General features: G+C 32.3%; 1 protein-coding gene across 5 annotated transcripts in view; it reads left to right on the forward strand.

The window, feature by feature from the left end:
• The first annotated feature begins 14 nt into the window (after positions 1–14).
• Positions 15–21,600, forward strand: part of LOC127718514 (disco-interacting protein 2 homolog C-like) — a 97,749-nt gene continuing 76,163 nt past the window's right edge. For 4 of the 5 annotated variants that reach the window (XM_052224577.1, XM_052224578.1, XM_052224580.1 and 1 more), the window contains exon 1: positions 15–209. In XM_052224577.1, coding sequence (XP_052080537.1) covers positions 125–209 — 85 coding nt within the window. In that variant the 5' untranslated portion in view covers positions 15–124. Of the gene's footprint in view, positions 210–5,390; positions 5,558–21,600 lie in introns of those variants that run through there. The other variant, XM_052224579.1, reaches the window with a different exon arrangement.

Genomic DNA, 21,600 nt, shown 5'->3' on the forward strand with positions numbered 1-21,600 from the left:
TTCGGAAGATAAATTCACGCGAGACTTAGGTGTGGTGTGAAGCACTACACAAAATGGCGAAGATTGATTTTCAAACACTTGAGTGACAGACGATATTTATTTGTATATTATTTAAAAAATCACAATGGCAGATGTTGAGGTGGATTTAGCAAAGCTTCCTCAAGACATAAATGAACAATTGCGCGAGCTTGAACTTGAATTATCAGAGGGTAAGATTCTTAGAGTAAATTTTCATTGTCAGAAGTCGGTGCCAAAATATTAGCACATAATCAATGATGAGACAGACTTCCTGTTTTTATCATAGAAAAGATTTACACGTCCAAAACAAAATTTGGAGTTGCACGACACATGTCATTTTGTTATAATGCTTATCAACTGCCCCTGGAACACACAGTACCATGTGAAAACAGGGACAGCTCATTAATGAGTCATTTTGTTTCAGCATACAAAGGAGACTGCAATTGTGTGGTCATTTTCAACAGGTTCACGCTTTTTGCTTCTGTGAACTAAGGACAAATTTACCAGGGTACATTAAATAATTCCAGAAATAAATATATGAGTTGTTGAGTGTTAACTTTCCCGAAAAACTTGCATAATTTCTGAGTTGTGATGTTTTATTGGGGGGGTTCTTCATTTAATACTTTTCACCTTCATAGTTTATTTTATGTTTACCTAATTAAATTTTATTGAATGAAATATGTCAGGATTTATCAAAACACATTTAGGCCAAAATTTTTTTATATGTGTTTATGTACATGTTCTTAGTCGTGTATGTCATTAGTAGACATTACTTAAAAAAAGGGTTGATAGTTCCGCAAAATGTTTTTTATTTGATGTGCAAAAAAAATAAATAGCCTTATTCAATTCTGTGATTGATCTGGTCTTGCATTTACCTATATTTTTTGTACATTAAGCTAGCGGTTGAACAAAAAGAATATTTTTGTAAAGAACAATACAATAGAAAATATAATAAATTTGCCCAATTTTCAGGGGAAATAGTCATGGTCAGCTGTTGTGTGGGATACTGTTAACACATATTATTTTGCCCTCATTTTGTTCATTGACAAATTAGGCCAAAAAAGTCAGTTTCTTTCTCTCTCCATTTATTGTCAAACAATAATAATCAGTCAATAATATTTGTGTTGCTTGAGTTTGACTGCAAATTCTATTTCTGTTGAAGACTTAAATCAGGTGACAAATTTTTCATATTATTGATTATTCCATATTGGTATAATTTGTGTAGGTTATTTTTATGTGGATATGCTTTACCCTTCAGCAATGTTCAGTTTTTTTTATATGGATTGGATTTTGTGTATAAGTTAAAACAGCACATTCACTAGAAGAAAAGTGATATAAACGTGCTAAAGATCATTTGCATATATATGTATTTCTGTATTATTATGACAATTTTTTTTATGTACAGTTGATTTTGGTTAATAATTGTCATTAAATACATGTTTCCTTCTTCACATGGAATAAAACAATTACTGTCTTTTGTTTTTCGGTAAATATGTGATTTCAACAAAATAATATGTCTTCAACAAGTCTAACAGTTTCAGTATGATACATTATACCAGATTTACCAAAAGAAGTTCATTTGATCATGAACTCTTTACACGTTAAAAAGAAGGTATTTAATTTTATGTCTGTTTCCTGTCTCCTGCTTAAAACAGCAAGAGTTGGTCAATGTTGGTACATGTACATGTATATCTTGTAGATCAGAAATTTGATTATTTTTCCCCTTTAAACATATTCTGGAAAAATTACATGTTTTTTCAGAGTCGGATCCAAATTTACATTATAAATATATATATATCTAGTAATTCTTGCAAGTTTAAGGAACTTTTCAAATATGAATTTATAATGTCTTTGGATGCGGTAAATAGGGTTTGTCGGGATTCTATTTCTTAACAAAATCTAAATATATGGTTTTATTGACTTTTTAAAACTTATATTCACTGATCAGGCCACAATATTAATGTTCTCTCCATTTCCGAATTTACAAATGTAAATTTTCAACATTTTGGTCAATTTTATCACAAATTGACTCATTAAGTCAGTGGAAATAGGATTGACAGTCTATAAATAACAAACATTGCAGTTACATTTGTTACAGAATCAATTTAAAAGGTTGTCATCATTATATTGGTGATTGCAAACTTTCCATTGTGCATGCATGCATTCCCTGATATGTTGGATAAATCAGGATCGGACTTGGAGAAAACATTCATGACCTTTGATTTTTCTAGATTTTTGTTTGTATGAAAAACTTCTAACCAATGATTATTAATTATCATAAATTTTTTTACTGTTACATTGTACATTATGATATGGTTTAATTGCCAATTATTAGACAATTATCTATAGACCTGAGGACCACCTCAGTGGTCTCTTGGTAGCAGACTTGCCTCAAGTGTGGGACAGGTTGTGGGTTCTATCCCAGGCTGGGTCAAACCAAAGACTTTAAAACTGCTATTTGCTGCTTCTCCACTAAGAATGTGGTATATATATATATAAGTAAGAGCAAACACTGGTTTGCTTATAGTTCGACTAATTTGTCTAGGTAGGGTGACATTTCTGTCTGCAAACAGATATCTTGTGAACTAGCATGTTTAAAATTGGTCTCAGCTTTTTCGTTATAAGTACAAAGCAGGGTTTATAATCATATTGCATTAACATGTTTCCATTCTGAATATATGCATTTAATGCCAATGGACATTCAACAGTCATCTATCATTAATATCATCATGATCATACACCTTAAGATATGTGCAATAATAGCATTACTTGCAGTTCCCGAGAATCTCTGAAAGTAAAAGAAGGATGGTGTTTTTTTGCCCCTGAGAAAATGGAGATTATCATTTTTGTCTTGCTTCTACAAAGTTGAAAAATTGAGACTTAGTTTATGCTGTATTTGCTATTCTAAATGCCCCAAAAACTTAAGCAGGGTTTTTAGTAAAGGAGTTTAGTATGGCATTCATTATCACTGAACTAGTATATATATTTGTTTAGGGGCCAGCTGAAGGACGCCTCCGGGTGCGGGAATTTCTCGCTGCATTGAAGACCTGTTGGTGACCTTCTGATGTTGTCTGTTCTGTGGTCGGGTTGTTGTCTCTTTGACACATTCCCCATTTCCATTCTCAATTTTATTATAAATTTGTCACAAAGGAATTTGATACTTGAGTAGAAGAATGTAGATAACCCCCCTGAAACAATAAATATCTTCCTCATTCTTGTCAAAGGAAATTTATTTCACATTAGATTTTCCGTTACATGTTATAAGCATGCACTTTGTCTTTTGAACTTTATCCAAACAAATCCATAAAATCTTGAGATTTTCTACATAACTGATCTTCCCTATCTGACATGAAATGTCCAACATAAATACAAAATGTAAAATTATACCATCATTATATAACTTAACTGTATATATATTAATTCCTCAACAATGAAAATTTTTGAGGACATTGATTTACATTAATATCATATCTAGAGGAGGTTATTTGTAATTTTCAATAAAAATTTAGGTGAGGAGATGGTCTAGTGCTCATGTATGAATGACTAGACAATGGAACTGGTTAGAAAACTGCAATAAAAATTCTACCATTGGAGACATAACCAATGTAAACAACAATCATGTACAATACATTGTACAACTCATGTAATATATTGGACAACTCATGTGCATTTTTACATCTCAACTTACCCGCCATGGGCAGTTCACATCTGCAAGCTCAAATCAGTGGCGGATAATAAGGGGGGGAGGGAAGGGGGAGGGGGGGAGGGGGGGCACTAACTGCCATAAGAGGTCCTCTTAGTCATGCTTCAGTTATTCCCTAAATAATCAACCAAATTTTTCCCACAAAAGGGTGCCCAGGGTGCCGGGACCCCCTAAATCCGCCTCTGCAAAATTTAACTAGATTTAATTGATAAAAACTAATATTTCCTTCATTTATGTATATAAGGTTTAGTTCTTATGATGAAAGAAAAGAAATGGCATGTCCTTTTTATAAAGATATATATATATATGTAGTCAGTGGACTTATTTGGAATTTCTGGCCACTTTGTGACCACTCCCACGTGCACTGTGAATATAACAATGATATTTAGTGTGGTATTAATTTACTAATAACAAAATCAAACTTTAATACAGAAAAAAAACAATATTCAAAGATCAGGTCATAAAACTTTACTCAGTACTCTGAGTACAAAAATTGTGCTCGAAACACCAAATCCAATATTTCGATTGGTTGATTTCTGAGTCTGAGTAGGAAAATCGTGCTCGAAATTTTTATGACCTCAAGGCTAGATTACAGTGTTAAATTAGTAATGTTTTAGAATAAGTTCAGTCTTCACGATAAACTTTTGAATCTACAGGCCCCGAGAGCAATATTTACAAGCCTGGGCTGCTGGGCCTGTTGTTAAGCTTGAAGACCGTAAGTTTATTTTAAGGATTTATAATTTTACTTGGATCGTATCTAAGTTGACAATAAACATCTTCATGACAGTGTACAATGTATGTACAAGGAAGTTAATCAAACCTACTAGTTTGATCTCTTACCTCATAAAGTCAATGTAAAACCCTGTCATAGTTACTTTGTGACTGTCTTTATTTTGTCTGGTTCTTTGTTGACAATTCATACATGTAGTACTCGTATCACGGTAACACTTTTGCAACTGTCAAATTTTTTTTGGTCCTTGGTGCCACTCAACATTTGATCTCATAAACTCTTTGATGACAATCTTCCATCACTTCTTAGTACTCATGACACTAGTACTGTTGTTAGACCACAGAGTGTAGCACTTCATTATTAGTGTAAAATTTTATGTTGCTGACTTCAGGAGGCTAATGTAGAACTTTGTCACAGGAAATGTTTTCTTGTCTCTGGCCTCAGGGACCTGTATATATATCATAAGATCTTGGCGACAATCATTGTTGTCTGTGTTTTTGGTTTAAGGAACCCCATGTAGAACTCCAAATTCAGGATCTTGGTGCTACATTTGGTGTTTCTTATCTAAATATATTTTTACAGCTGGAATCCCATGTAGACTCACATTGTAGGAGTCTGTGGCATTTAATTTATAATAATGTGTACTTCAAAGAAACCCATGAAGACCCTCATTACACATTTGCCAGGATTATTAGGTACCCCATACTTTGTGACAATGCTTTTTTAGGATTCTAAATGAAAGAACCCCATGTAGTTCCCTGAATGATCATATAAACTTGATAAAAAAGTATTTGTTTTTAGGTTACTGTTTAGGAACCCCATGTAGACCCCCAACACAGGAGCTCGGTGACACTTGTGAACATTTTTGTGTCTGACCTAGGGGATGCTGCACTCTTTCCTATAATAGTTTTTCTTTCCTTATGTAAAGTGGTTGTACATACATTGTAGTTGTACAATGTTGTAGTTATAAGACAAAAATGTAATTTTGTGACTGTAATATTTAAACTCATTTGGATTTTATGTGTTGAAATACATTGCGGAATTAATAATGTACAATCTAGGTGATATTATAGAAGGATTACAAGACAATGAGTTTGATGATGAAGGTAAATTTAAGTTAAGTACACGTAAATGTAAAACAAAAAATGTACATTTCACAGTACGACATTCAAGTATAAATGGTTTACATGTTCATTTATGTAACTATTTTGATTATTTGTTGGGGAATGAACTTGATGAATTTATGTGTAATATATACATCAATCAGGAATGGGAAATCCACTGCTTTTGAAATCATGAATGCTGTGTATTTTGAATTTACATGTATCAGGGATCAACCATTTAATGGGCTGGGGGAATGATTTGTTTATCATAAATTGTAAATCAGATTATTTTATTTTTTTGGATGTTACAATGAACTACTTTTTACTCTATATTTGATACATGTATTACACACAAAAATCTATTTAAGCCTTGATTCTTTAGAATTTGAAATTCCCATTACTATATATAGATATATAAGCCCTGTTCCTTCTAAATCTGTATACCACCATCGATTCAGCCAACTACCCCTCTCCCCAACATTCAAATAATTTTAAAAGCATTCACTCTGAAAATTCACCATGGAGAATATTTTGTAAATGAATCACTGAACACTTAAACATTTGATTAATAAGTACATGTAGGAAAGATAGACCATTGTCATCATATTCTACAGTTCATCTCCTCTATCAGAATGATGACATTTTGTTTTGTTTTGTTGGTAATTGATCATTGAAAGGTGATTTACTGTTTTCTTTTTATGCCCCTGTTGTAGTGGAGGGGGCATTAAGTTTTACCCTTGTCTGTCTGTACGTACTTCCCAAATTGGTTTCCGTTCTCTAACTTTAGTTTGCCTTAACCAAATGTTATGAAACTCATACACAATGCTTATTACCACAAAACACAGATCAAGTTTGAATTTTGATGGCGTCACTTTTACGGTTCTAGAGTTATGCCCCTTTACAAATGGAAAAATTCCTGAATTTTTCGTTTCCGTTCTCTGACTTTAGTTTGCCTCAACCAAATGTTATGAAACTTATACACAATGCTTATTACCACAAAACACAGATCAAGTTTGAATTTTTGTGGAGTCACTTTTACGGTTCTAGAGTTATGCCCTTTTACAAATGGAAAAAATGCTGAAATATTTGTTTCTGCTCTCTAACTTAAGTTTGCCTCAACCAAATGTTATGAAACTTCTAAACAATGCTTATTACCTCAAAACTCAGATCAAGTACAAAGGAGTAGGTTCACTAACTAGTGAAAATGGCCCCGTCCTAAACAATGTTTCTGTTGTGAATAAATAGTTGTATGTGATGTATGAAGCATGAAAACACATGAAATTAACAAATAAATCCATACATTTGCATTTTGGGGTAAATAATGAAAAAATCATTAAAAACCACTGATTTCTGGAAAATAATTTTAATTTTTTTAAATATTCAATTTTGATAATTGGTTGTAAGTTGAAATTAACACAAACTAACATGTCTTAGTATTCAGACTCAATTTTTGGACTTATTTGGGAATTTAACCTAATTTTGGGGGGAAAAGTTGAAAAAATCATAAAAAATCACATCTTGCCATACACTACGGGATTCATGGAAGATCGCTTGCCAGATTAATTAATTTAAAAGATAGAGCGCAGTCCTCGACAACCTCGATATTTAGCTGGATTAAATTAAATATTATTGAGACTGTGTAGTTTAAAATTCAGAGTTGTCGACGGCTGCGCTCATATCGCAATTTGAAGTAATACAGGCAAAAATCAATAATATTTGCTGTTTTTTTATCATAAGTTGATTTGAATTGGGGTGATTTCTACAGAACACAGGCAAGACAGTTATTCAAGACTACCTTTTAACGAAAGGGTGGGATGGGTCCTAATAAAATACCACACAGTTTGTGGTTTTAAAGGCTGTTTATTTTTCATGAAAATTTGAGGCCGATTTCTATGGTTAGTGAACCTACTCCTTTTTGTAGCGTCACTTTTACAGTTCTTGAGTTATGTCCCTTTATAATGTTATATGCAAGCTGGGGCATCATCTCTGTTGCATGGACACATTCCCTATTTATTGTTTTTGTTTTGTTGGGATGCTGTCATATTGACATGTATACCTCTCTCTCATCTCTTACTACATTGTATTCATATATCAATGGAAATCTGGCAGTTTAAGTATTCTTAATAATGGACATTTAAGGAAGTCTTTGAAAAAAGGTTTTGAGGCACATTTCAATCTTATTAATCTCTACTCATATGATTTACACTAAATTTCAATTGTTTATTATTATTGTTAGTATTAGTTCAGACAGGAAAATTCATCAAGGATGGGATGTTATTTTTAAAACACTTTTACTTTTTTTCTCTAGAAAAATTAGAATGATTGTGGTATATACTGAGCTCGAGTAAACAAAGTTTAGCAACATATATTTTGAATTAAAGACTTTGAAATATAAATTTACCAAGTTGCGAAAAGTAAACAGTTAATATTTTTTTGGTTGATAAAGAATTGCATTTTATAGTTTGATTTCCTTGTTACAATAGTTTATTAAAACATTAAGTATTGTTATGTTTAGAAGTATAAGTTATTTCTGAATTATGATATTAAAAATATTTGTTGCAAATTATTTTTTACTCAGTATAGATATTTGTTTATTTTGTTGTGCAGGGATCCATATTATTGTAATTTTCTGGATAATGATTTGAGAGGTGCAAGGAACAGAATTAACCATTATATCTGTAAAACATGTGTTGCTGTCCGTCTGTCATTTATCGTTAGTTATTTTTTGTTCAAACTTTGGCATTGCTAATAGTTACACATCTGGGACATACAAAAGAATTGAAATATATGCCAGTGTAAATATCATCCTTCTCTGAGGTAATATGAACTACAGACATGGGTAAAAAAAGACATTATACTCCCCCAACCGACCCACAGATTAAAAAATACTATGAAGGGGAAATAATTTGGTTAACCTCTCTTACTTAAATATAATATATGTATTCTATGAGGTTTTTAATTTAGATACAATGGAACAGGAAACATTTTAATTTTAAGGAGAACATTTATTTTTTGGCAACATTTTTATTTTGTCATAAGGATGGTTACAAAGTATCATAGACATAGGGAAAAAATTGCATATTTTGATTTTTTTTTAAATTGAATGAATAGAATTAAGTAGGGTTATCACAAGTTATGGGAAATATGAAAACTTTGCTCTGTAATGATACAATTTTTGTCTGTAAAATTTGTTATGTCTACAGGATTCGATTTGTTCAATTAGCCTTGGTATGCCACCCCCTCCTGATATATCTGTGTTTAAAATTGCCTTATCTCACAACATATCTATCTAATGTTTGTAGGTTGATATAAATTTACATGACTGGTGCAAAAAATGAGGCTCCTGAAGCTAAACATATAGGCTATCGTAGAAAACTATCCTTAATGCAGATTTCCTGTCAACACAGGCCTATCCAAACTGACTTTCTTGTTATGAGAATATGGCCTACTTTGGATTTATTTACAATTTGTGGGTAACAATTTTCATGGATTGAAGAAAAAATGTTTTTCATGAATATACTTGACTTCATGGCATTTATGCCCCGCAGTAGCAGAGCGGGCATTAAGTTTTACCCTTCTCCGTCTGTACATCTGTCCGTACGTCCCAAACTTGGATTCCATTCTCTAACTTTAGTTTGCCTCAACGAAATGTTATGAAACTTTTACACAATGCTAATTACTACAAAACACAGATCAAGTTTGAATTTTGGTAGCGTCACTTATACCGTTCTAGAGTTATGCCCCTTAACAAATGGAAAAATTGCTGAAATATTCGTTTCTGTTCTCTAACTTTAGTTTGCCTCAACTAAATCTTATGAAACCTCTAAACAATGCTTATTACCACAAAACTCAGATCAAGTACAAATTTGGGTAGCGTCAATTTACAGTTCTTGAGTTATGTCCCTTAAGAACGTTGTATACAAGCGGGGGCATCATCTGTGTCCCATGGACACGTTCCCCATTTATTGGTTATTCTCCAAGAACAACTATATGACATTTGTACTTTGCTGAACATATAAATTTGTGGTTTACTCTTTACGCACAAAATCCACAAAAATTAGTACCCCTGGTTTAATAAATTAAATGTATCCACAGTATTTATTAGTTGAAAATAAATACTGTTGTAGGTACAACTTGCACATGTCAGATATGGGAACAGTTTAGAGCTTACAATAGATATAAGAAGATTTATCGCACCGCGGGTAAATTATCACGTTGTGATTGGTTTAACGCCGTCACGTGGTGACCCCCTATGGATCCGTAGGGGGTTAGTAAATTTCATAGGGGGTTCCTGACGTCACGTCTACTGTTAATGGTGACGTCATCTATTAATGTTGTTGTGTTTCATTGTTTATTTTTCTACAAAACGCAGCAGAAAAAGTCCCGCGTGCGAAAAATTCGTTATACGGTTCACTACTGACCCCCTACGGATCATAGAGGGTGAATAAAATCCATAGGAGATTCGGCCTTTGGCCTCACCCCCTATGGATTTTACTAACCCTCTATTGATCCGTAGGGGGTCAGTAGCGAACCATATAACTTATAGTAGTATGACTGCCAATGAGACAACCCTCCATCCATTTCACAATTAGAAAAGGAAACCTTTTTTTAGGAAATTTGATATTCTTTAGTTTTAATCCAATATTACAGGATTGCTAACATTTTACAATAATATATTAACATAAATACACACTTCAATCTGTTAAACAATTTTCAATTTTTTGTATTCAAAGTTTTTTACTGTCAAATTTCAAAATTTTGTCCTCACAATTGTGACGTGTTCTGTGTACAATCATGACATCTGTGTACAATCATGACAGTGCCAGTGGGACAAGTGGATAAATGTACAGGACAACAGACATTGTAAATAAATGTGGTTTTCATAAATATTTGTTTTATAAAATTGTAATTTTACATTAATTGATGTAATTACTGTTTGAACACACCACATTCTTTATATGCCTACGCCTACAACTAAGATAGCAGCCTGAATTCTAGTCGTTGTCGTTGGTTGCTGTCTACTGTAATTGTTTTTAGCGTAAACAGACGGGTTTTCACTTTTTAAATGTCACACAGTTCCTCTCTCATGGCTTCTTTTTTTTTTTTTTAGGTTTCTATACAAAACAGATTTTGGTTATTTGTGATGTAAATGTAGGGTTAAATATCTCATTGACATATTCTCATTTTATTCAGCAGATTCATATTCAAAAAATAACATTTGTTTCTCCAAACTATACGAAAATTTTATATTTATTTTAAAATTTAGTGCACACACACGCATGTTCATTTATGGATATAGTACAAAAAATGTTTCAGCTAAAGTTGACCTCATTTCCCAGGAAGTACTTAAAAGACACTTTTCCTGGCTACAAATTTAGGTTTATTGAGCGTTATTATATCTGTAACATGTATTTTTGAACTTTTGACCATGAACCCAGTTTTTGGACAAGTGACCAGTCAGTCATGTTTCTGTCTATGGCTGTGCACAGAATAAGGTCATTACCATTCCCACAGTTGGTAGCTGGAGTAGAATGACTTGGACAGCAAACCAGTTGTTTTGTTAAATATCAAATGTTGTACAAAATGGCAAAATGGTGGTACAAAAATGTAGTTACAAGCAAACTTAAATCCTGAGGAATTGATTTTAGGGATGATATATATATATATATATATATATATATATATATATATATATATATATATACAACTCTTCTAAACATAAGCCCAACAATGTTAGATCTGTAAATTTGCTTTAGCAAATTTTTTGTTCTTCCCTTGCTGGGATTCCAACTCATATATATATATATGTATGTATGGAAAGCCGTCTATTATGTTTGCATCAACATTAACCAATTTTAGTTTTAACTGCACCAGATGGCAGCCCTGTATCGTTCAAATCTTCTGAATGCATTGAAAAATATAAATGACTTTTTGCATTATTGTTGGCCACTAGAGTAGAGGGTGTGTCCTGAATACAGTTGGAATGTCTTGACTGCAAGGTCAAGGTCACAATTTTTGTCCAACTTACAATATGATACCCATATTCAAATTATGCAAAGTTGAGTTCAACTTCAGAACATTTGAATGCCATGAAGGATTTTTAAATGATACTTGGTATAATATTTTTTTGTTACCCGCCACCGAAGAATGTGTGATCTGCCTGCAAGGTTAAGGTCAATGACATAATTTTCAAATCTGAATTAAGCTATAAATAGGCTATTATTAACACTCATACCACATCGTTTGTGTGCATTTTAACTATTTTAAGTGAAAACAGCTTCTGTAAACTGTACAATGTACTTGTAATACCTAAAGCCATTGGGCATGTTGTTTTATACTAATTAATCTTTCCTGCAAGATTACCTAATTCCACATAGTTTTGATGAAACTTTTGATGTTTGCTCAACTAAAACATATCATATGATCATGTTAAAAATTTAAGTCAGATAAGAGCTGCGGAAGCAAGACCTACATGTAGCAATCTTGCATGTCGGCTGAGTCAAAAGTTACGTTCAGTGTGCGGTATTAAGTTTTCTTTAAACATCAATATAACTTTGTCAAAAAGTTTTAAGCATTGTATGAAACTTGGACTAAAGCTTTTTTTTATCCAGATAAAAAAAATTTGAAAAATATTTTTTCATTTTCCTTATTTTACTGATAAATGGACTTAGATTTTGTCAATCAACATGACACTTTACTCTGACAGCAGCAATAGCAGGCAAGACACCGGGTTTTGTGCAACCTTTACAAATTTATTGTGTCATCGGGTTGGTGTCTCTTTGATATAAACTCAACATCTCTTTTCATTCATAAATTTCAGGCATTTAGTTATCAAGCAGCGAAACACTTCTATTATGTAAGGTAATTAATGATCAGCAGTTTGTCAGTATGACTTGACACCTCCTATAGACCCTCGTTATGTCCTGCTGTTTTATGATTATTCATCATAACTCCATGGTAGATGTTACTTTGAAGTGTCATTCATAGATTAATAAAACCTCATTCTTTCATCTGCCAATCTTCTTAAAGGTCAAATTGACTTTAAGTAAAGTCTTCAATGAATTAAAAGTAATAAAAAGAGCGTGTAGATAAGAGGTTACAATACACCATTAGATTTTCTGGGCGCAGCCATTTTATGAGCATAACATGGTATTCAGAATTAAGAGTATAGCTAATCCTGATTGGTTGATATGTGCGCCCGTTATTTTTATACGACCGCAAAAATTGAAAAATTTTTGGTCGTATATTGGTATGACGTTGGCGTCGTCGTCGTCGTCGTCGTCGTCGTTGTCGTCGTCGTCGTCGTCGTCGTCCGGCGTCGTCCGAAGACACATTGGTTTTCGCACTCTAACTTTAGTTTAAGTGAATGGATCTCCATGAAATTTTACCATAAGGTTCAATACCACGAAAGGAAGGTTGGGATTGATTTTGGGGGTTATGGTACCAATAGTTAAGGAATTAGGGGCCAAAAAGGGGCCAAAAATAAGCATTTTGTAACTTCCAGACAATAACTTGTGTGTAAGTGTATGGATCTCTCTGACATTGTACCACAAGGTTCCATATCACAAAGGGAAGGCTGTAATTGATTATGGGGGTAATTGCCTCAAAATTTTAGGAATTAGGGGCCAAAAAAGGGGCAAAAAACAAGCATTTTTCTAGTTTCATGACAATAACTTGAGTGTAAGTGTTTGGATATTTCTGAAATTGTACTACAAGGTTCCATATCACAAAGGGAAAGCTGGAATTGAGTTTGGGGGTAATTGCCCTAAACGTTTAGGAATTGGGGGCCAAAAAGGGGCCAAAAATAAGCATTTTTCTAGTTTCCAGACAATAACTTGTGTTCAAGTGTATGGATCTCTCTGAAATTGTACTGCAAGGTACCATACCACAAAGGGAAGGCTGGGATTGAGTTTGGGGGTGATGAATCATAAGGGGGTTCAAAAAATTTGGGGGGGGATTTTTTTTTTCTTTTTTTTTCTTTTAAAATTTTCCATTTTAAGTTGGTTATTTCTGATTTATATTTAAAAGCAAATAATAATGATATGGTAGGAGATACACACCAAACAGGATGTGTAAATTATTATATAATAAGTATTGTGCAATAGCAAGAAATTTTCAATTCCACAGTATTGCACAATAGCAAGAAATCTTCAATTGCACAGTATTGCGCAATAGCAAGAAATCTTCAATTGCACAGTATTGCGCAATAGCAAGAAATATCCAATAGCACAATATTGCGCAATAGCAAGAAATTGTCAATTGTACAGTATTGCGCAATAGCAAGAAATATTCAATTGCACAGTATTGTGCAAAAGAAGATACTTCGTATAAATTGCTTATTTCTTGATCAATTTCAATGGGGTTTTATTCTTGAATTCTTGGGGTTCTTTAATATGCTGAATCTTACCATGTATTAAGTTTTTGGATTTTGGGCCCCGTTTTTAAATTGGTCCACATTGAGGTCCAAAGGGTCCAAAATTTAACTTTGTTTGATTTCATCAAAAATTGAATTATTGGGGTTCTTTGATATGCCAAATCTAATCGTGTATTTAGATTCTTAATTTTTGGTTCCGTTTTCAAATTGGTCTACATTAAGGTCCAAAGGGTCCAAAATTAAACTTAGTTTGATTTTAACAAAAATTGAATTTTTAGGGTTCTTTGATATGCTGAATCTAAACATGTTTTTAGATTTTTGATTATGGGCCCAGTTTTCAAGTTGGTCCAAATCGGGGTCCAAAATTAAACTTTGTTTGATTTCAACAAAAATTGAATATATGGGGTTCTTTGATATGCTGAATCTAACCATGTATTTAGATTTTTGATTTTTGGGCCCCGTTATCAACTTTGTCCACATTGAGGTCAAAAGGGTCTAAAATAAAACTTTGTTTGATTTCATCAAAAAATGAATTCTTGGGGTTCTTTGATATGCTGAATCTAACCATGTATTTAGATTTTGGATATTGGACCATAATAGGTGAATGTCCAATTTAAAATTTTTAAGTTCTTAGACCACATTCATTCTGTGTCAGAAACCTATGCTGTGTCAAATATTTAATCACAATCCAAATTCAGAGCTGTATCAAGCTTGAATGTTGTGTCCATACTTGCCCCAACTGTTCAGGGTTCGACCTCTGCGGTCGTATCAAGCTGCGCCCTGCGGAGCATTTTATTTGTTATTAGAGACTTCGTGCATTCTGCATTATACCAAAAGCCAAATAAATTATTTTCCTTAGCCCTAACGGAACTGAGATGTCTTTTAAACGCTAGGATGAGACACGTATTTTTTAGTGCAAAATTGATAGGCATGGGAGATAAGTACAAATTACGCTAAGAAAAGCAACGCGAACCTATATTTTTTGGACCAAAAAATACTGTGCTAATAACTTTTCTTTAATTCTAGCAAGGTTTCGTTAAAAAAATCAACTTTCTAAAGTCTGTATCTCGAAAAAGGCTATCATTGTCGCCTATGGGGAAATTAATTGTTTATTTCAATCTTAAAGAGTGAAAGAGTAATAAGAGACGATAATATCAGTGTTACAAACATCTTGAAAATGTTTTCTACCTGTTCAATGAAAGAAAGAAAACTTATGTATATGTAGACAGCTGTATAAGTGTTCAAAATGTTTAATTAATCTACTATATAATTTCTTCATTACATCACAATTATTAATTGACTGATCATGACCATTTTGATGACTCCAATTAATTTACCTTTGTTACCAGACTTGAGTTTCATTGAAATATATTTTAAGGTTCTTAAAAAAATATAGAAAATAAATTGTGTTTTAATAGCAAGGTGAAAGTCTTGTTTCTAGCTAAGTTAAATACCAGGATTGTTGGAAGTATGTTTGCATGAATGTTATTTTCTGGATAAAAGTCTTGGCCTTCTTTTATCTGTGACTTTGGCCAGAGTGTCTACATGGTTTCATGAGGGTCTGGATGGGGTTTCAGAATAGAGAATAATGGGCAAAAACTGCAGAACAAAGGGCAAAAAAAATAAAGAAAAGAGAAAATAGATCAAAAGAAATATAGAATAGAGAATAATGGGGTGCTAAATTATAAAGAATAGAGAAAAATGGCCTAAAAATAAATAAATAGAAATAAGAATAAAGAAATAAAATCCCACAACTACACCCTTTTTCATGCTGTACATCTTTTATAAAACAAATATTTATGAAAACCACATTACAATGTCTGTTGTCCTGTACATTTATCCACTTGTCCCACTGGCACTGTCATGATTGTACACAGGACACTTCACAATTGTGAGGACAAAATTTTAAAATTTGACAGTAAAAAAATTTGAATACCAAAAATTGAAAATTGTTTAACAGATTGAAGTGTGTATTTATGTTAATATACTATTTTAAAATGGTAGCAATCCTGTAATATTGGATTAAAACTAGAGAATGTCAAATTTCCTTAAAAAAAAAGGAGTAAAATCTCCCCATTAAATCTGTAGTATGTTATGATTACATGTTATATTTACTCAGTAGCTTTGAAAATGTTGAAGACCAAAAATCTTGGAACGCTGAAAGTTAAATTGTGTTAATTTCGTACTATGTCAAGTTTACAATCGATAATGTAAATAGCCCCTCATGAGGACCCCAATTTAGTAAGTAGTATGTTATGATTAAATATGATATTTACTCAGTAACAGTAAAAATGTGAAGACCAAAAAACCTCAGAAAAGGCAAAAATGAAATTGCTGATGCATGTTAAATTTACAATAGCAAAAAGAAAATCCCCCCTCATGAGGACCCCCATTAAGTCTGTAGTATGTTATGATTATATATGATAATTACTCAGTAGCTGTAGCTTTGAAGTGTCATTAGAGGTGGATAGTTTAATGAATCAGCTGGGGAGTGTACATTTCATTGTTTATAAATATTATAACATATAATTGACAGATTAAAGCTAATGACTTTTATATCTATGTTGATAGATGTGTAAATATAGAAGATTGATTACATTATATCCCATGCTGGGGTTGGGTCATGTTCTCATTTGGAAGTGGTGTCCAGATTTCCAAATATTTTACCCTGCACTTTCTCTCTATTTTTCTGTGGCAGTAAATATATTTTCAGACTATTGTTGAATGTTAATATATATATACATAAAAGATTAATAACATTATAGACACGCTGGGGAAGGGCATGTTCTCAGCATATTTAATAACTATTTTAACAACTCTTTGGTGCCTAGTTTATGTCCCAGGTTAAGGGGAGGGTTGAGCACTCACAAACCTGTTTAACCCCGCCACATTCTTACCATGCCTGTCCCAAGTCAGGAGCCTGTAGTTTAGTGGTTGTCGTTGGTTCATGTCTGTCATATTTGTTTTTGGTAAATTGATTAGTTATAAATTAGGAGGTTATTTTTTCAATTGAATTGTTTCATATTTTTCAAGTTGGGCCATTTATAGCTGACTATACAGTATGGGTTTTGTTCATTGTTGAAGGCCGTACGGTTTCCTATAATTGCTTACATCAACTTCATTTGAACTTGGTTGGATAGTTGTCTCATTGGCAATCATACCACATACCTTTATTTTTATAAATATATCTGTCTGTTCTTTATGGACAAGAACTTGTTTACTGACTTGGTTAATGGTATATATTACATATTCCTATTTTTTTTAACCAAACTTGTGGTAAACTATGCTAAACAGGCAAGGTGAAAATTTGGATATGTATAAACCTGTTTTTTGCGCTCCATGTATTCGATTCAAGTTAAAACATGTATAACATATTTGAGTGTTTGACTGGCAGGGAAATACATGTATGTGGTTAAGTCACATGTTGTATATACACTGCCTGTAACCGAGTACGGCAGAAAGTGATTTTCCCCCGATTACAGTACTGATTTTCCCCGATTGATTACTGATTTTTCCCGATTTTTCTATGTAGAGAACATCAAAAGGGTAATTATATATGAATTAAAGAAAATCTGTGTCAATAATTATGCAACCTCCCTTTTCATTCATATATTTTTATCATTGACCTCCCATGGGCAATATGGATTTTAATGACCAATCCTAAAAATAGAAACTTTTCCGAAGCAAGGAAGTCATGGGAAGTGATTTTCTTATATTATTCAAATATCTAAATGTTATTTCTCTAATTATAGAATACTTATTCAAATGTGCAAATTAAGTAAACTTAGAGCTGGAAGTACTTTTTTAAGGAGATTAGGAAAATACTAAAAAATATATGATTTCAATTTCTGATGCAGTGTACTGATTGTCCACTATCAGTGTACAGATTGTCCCAGAGAAGATGAAGTTAATTACAGATTTTCCCCGATTTTCTCTTATAGTATCATAAGGAAAAAGGTTCATTCTAAGTTTTATTTTTAACTGTTACTTGCAAAAAAATATCAACATAGCTTTGATAGCTTTCTAAAAATGTCATCTTTGAAGAAATAGAAGCTCCCCATCAGAAGACACATCCATCTGAAAAACTTGTCATTTGGAGAAGACTTGAAGAGGGTGGTGAAAGATAACATACCATGCATTCATTCCAGAACTTCTTGACAGAGAAGGAAAAACTTTTATTAAAATACAAGATGAAAAAATTATAATTTGTAACTTATCAACAAATACACCACAAAAGATTATCAAAAAAGGCAAATCATCACAATCTCTAACCATTTCAGACAATTTATCAAATTCACCAAACTATGAATCCAGAAATATACAAACAGTAAGTTATGAACCCCAAGCAAGAAGAAACCTGTTTAAAGTTTCTGAACCAACCAATGAAATATCAATGAACAACAAAAATCTCTAATTCGATTTTATATATAAAATTGTAGAATTACAGGTTTGCAGGAAAAATTTTCATATATTCCACTATTTTTATTAGCACATGCCTAAGTGTAATGAAGATCCACATATTAGCTTTATTTTTGAAGGATTAACTTTTTCAAAATCGGGGACAATCTGTATAGGTATCAGGGAAAATCTGTAATCAACACAAGCTGATCGGGGACAATCTGTACACCAAAGCTCAAGTTTAATTGCTAGTTTTTTCCCATTTAAATGATTATTTTGTCCAAATTTCTACTTGCATTTTTCAGATTATTATATTTGAACAAAATTTCATGAAAAAAAATCTAATTTATATTCCCAGTTTTCTAAAAGCAGGCTAAAACATTTTTTTTTTTACTCAAATCAGCTACAACAACATCAAAACAAAGAATAAGGAAGGTCATGATGTAACTTCAAAGCAATCCCACCTCAGGATATCACTTACTAATGACTGCTGACCAGTCAGAATAAATGATCTTTAACCAATTGATTAGTTCAAGCTACTTAAATTGAATAACAGAACTATAGTGTAAAATTTATCATGAAAAATCAGTACAAAATCGAGGAAAATCAGTACTATAATCGGGGGAAAATCACTTTCTGCCGTACTCGGTTACAGGCAGTGATATATATTGCAATAAATTGTATGCAAAGGATGATAAAAAAAAAGTTCTGCAATTTGTATTTAACAGTTTTGAATGTTTTAACAAGCAAGAATCCAGGATTAACAAAGTTTTTTACTGGAGTTCATATTGCAAAGTCTTTAGTTTTCTTCGTATTGTGGACCAAGTTTAAATTTTTTTTTAACTTTTTGTCATGGAGTTATTTTTATACTTTCGACTTTAATTGTTTTTATTGCAATATTATTAGGATTGTCAGTTTTCCTACCGCAGGTCAGTTGTTCTCTGTGAGCACTCTGGCTTTTCAACCAATAAAAACTGACTGCCACGATACTGTCAATAGCTGAAAGTGGCATTAAATAAAATTGAGAATGGAAATGGGGAATATGTCAAAGATACAACACGACCAAAGAACAGACAACAGCCGAAAGCCACCAATGGGTCTTCAATGCAGCGAGAAAAAATCCCGCACCCGGAGGTGGTCCTCAGCTGGACCCTAAATTAAACACCATCAAGCTAATTTTCGTAATACTGTATAAAACATGTTTTTTTTTTGTACATGCACATTTTTTGACATACAATCATGTGGTTTATAAAAGCCACAAATCAATAAAATAAAATATGCTGGCAGGGCACATTGAAAAATTTTAATCTGTTAATTTTTGCACTCTATGTATCCGTGAAGGAGACAAGCCCATGCATGTTAACATATTTGAGTGTTTGATTAACAGGGAAACGTGGTTAAATCACATGATATTTTACCATACTATACCATCTGACAGATGGCGATGATTATTATAATTATAAAATAATGTCATCTTTCATATGACAAATGATGTTTAGGAGTAGTTTATACTGTGATTTATTTAGGGATGTTGTGACTTATTGATACTTGAAGGTTGATCATTGACAAATGTACTATTTATAAAGGTGTGTTTTTGTGTAGAGAGAAAAAAATATAGAGAGACGGAGAGATGGGGAGTATTAAATGTGAACATCAATCTTTAATTGCAATAGGTAACTTTTTCAAGCTTCATTATACATGTATATGAATAGTCCAAAAATTTAGGTTGCTGATTGAATAATAAGTATCTGTAATGGTCAGTTTTTTTAAAAGATGTAATTTAAACCTTTTAAATGTCTATCAGATATATGACAAACCTATTTTTACTCGGGGTCCATGAAATAGCTTAATATAGATGTAGGCCTGTAGGGTATAATTTTTTTATATTCAAAATATATATATATGGAAAGGGTGGGGTACTGAATGTCTCAGTTTGAAGACACCATCTAGGAGACAATTCCAAACATATATATAACATATTGTGACAAATATACATTTGACTGGCAGGAAGAAATGTGGTTACACCATTAGTTTGATCATGTTGATGAGGACTTCCATAATTATAATGATGTTGTCTGTTCTTATGATAGATGATATCTCCATGTACAATGATATATTTTGTGATGTTGTGTTTGAGGTGTATTGGTCATTTGTTTTATAAATTTATATTTCATTGTTTTTGTTTAAACATATACATGAGCAGAGAATTGCCTCAACTGAACTCTTGTATTATTTAAAACAATGAATATGCATTAATTTTTAACATGTTTTTAATGTTATATAAAAATAAGGAGATGTGGTATAATTGCCAATGATACAACTATCTACCAAAGTTCAAATTAAGTGGATGTTAGCAATTATAGGCAACCATACAGCCTTCAACAATGAGAAAAACCCAGACCATATTGTACCTGTTTGATCTGATCATACAGGTTTCATAAAGTTACATGTACGAGTTATGAATAAAAAAATTATCTGATTTGGTTATTTTGTGTTGTTGTGCTGGACTGCTGTCTGCTGAACATTTATCCCTTGTCACCTTTATTCATATCGAAAGAACTTATTTCTTCAATGATATCAGGTGGAAAAAATATTTTAAATAAAAACATGTATTAGATATTCATGATACATGTAAGTTGGAGATGTCTGTTTTGGTTAATTTGTGTTGCTGGACTGTGTCTGCCTAACATTTATCTTGTGTTGCCTTTATTCATATGAAAAGAACTTGTTTTTATGATCATATCAGGTGCTACAGTGGTTTAAGTAGCTAAGTAAAATTTGTTTACATTACATGCATTAAAAAGTAAATTGAAGATGTCTAGTAGATCATCTGCTTTTGTTTATTTGTTTTGTTAGGTTCCTTTCTGCACAACATTAGTCTCTTGATTAGATTAGAAGCTTTTTTTTTTTTTTTTTTAGGTGTAACAATATTTTATATAAACAAACATGTATAAGATAATATTTAATAGAAGAAAGGAAATATTTGTTTTGATTAAAAAGCTGACAAGGGGTTAGGGTTAGGCTCTTGAAATTGTCTGTCCAACATTTTATATCAGACAATTTCAAAAAGCATCATTGAAAATTGTTAATACAAATTTAAACCAAAGCAAAGTTTTTTTTTCGTCTGCAAAAAAAGAAAAGGATGAATTGACCCAGATATCGATGGTAAAAACAATTTAAACAGACCCAGTAGGGTAAGGGGTAACAAACAATTAATTTTGCATTGCCTTTATAGCCGCCTTATTCTGTGCCTTCTTTTAATGATATGGGAGAA

Source organism: Mytilus californianus, unplaced genomic scaffold (assembly GCF_021869535.1).
Source record: "Mytilus californianus isolate M0D057914Y unplaced genomic scaffold, xbMytCali1.0.p SCAF_10, whole genome shotgun sequence".
NCBI classification, from domain to species: Eukaryota; Metazoa; Mollusca; class Bivalvia; order Mytilida; family Mytilidae; genus Mytilus; species Mytilus californianus.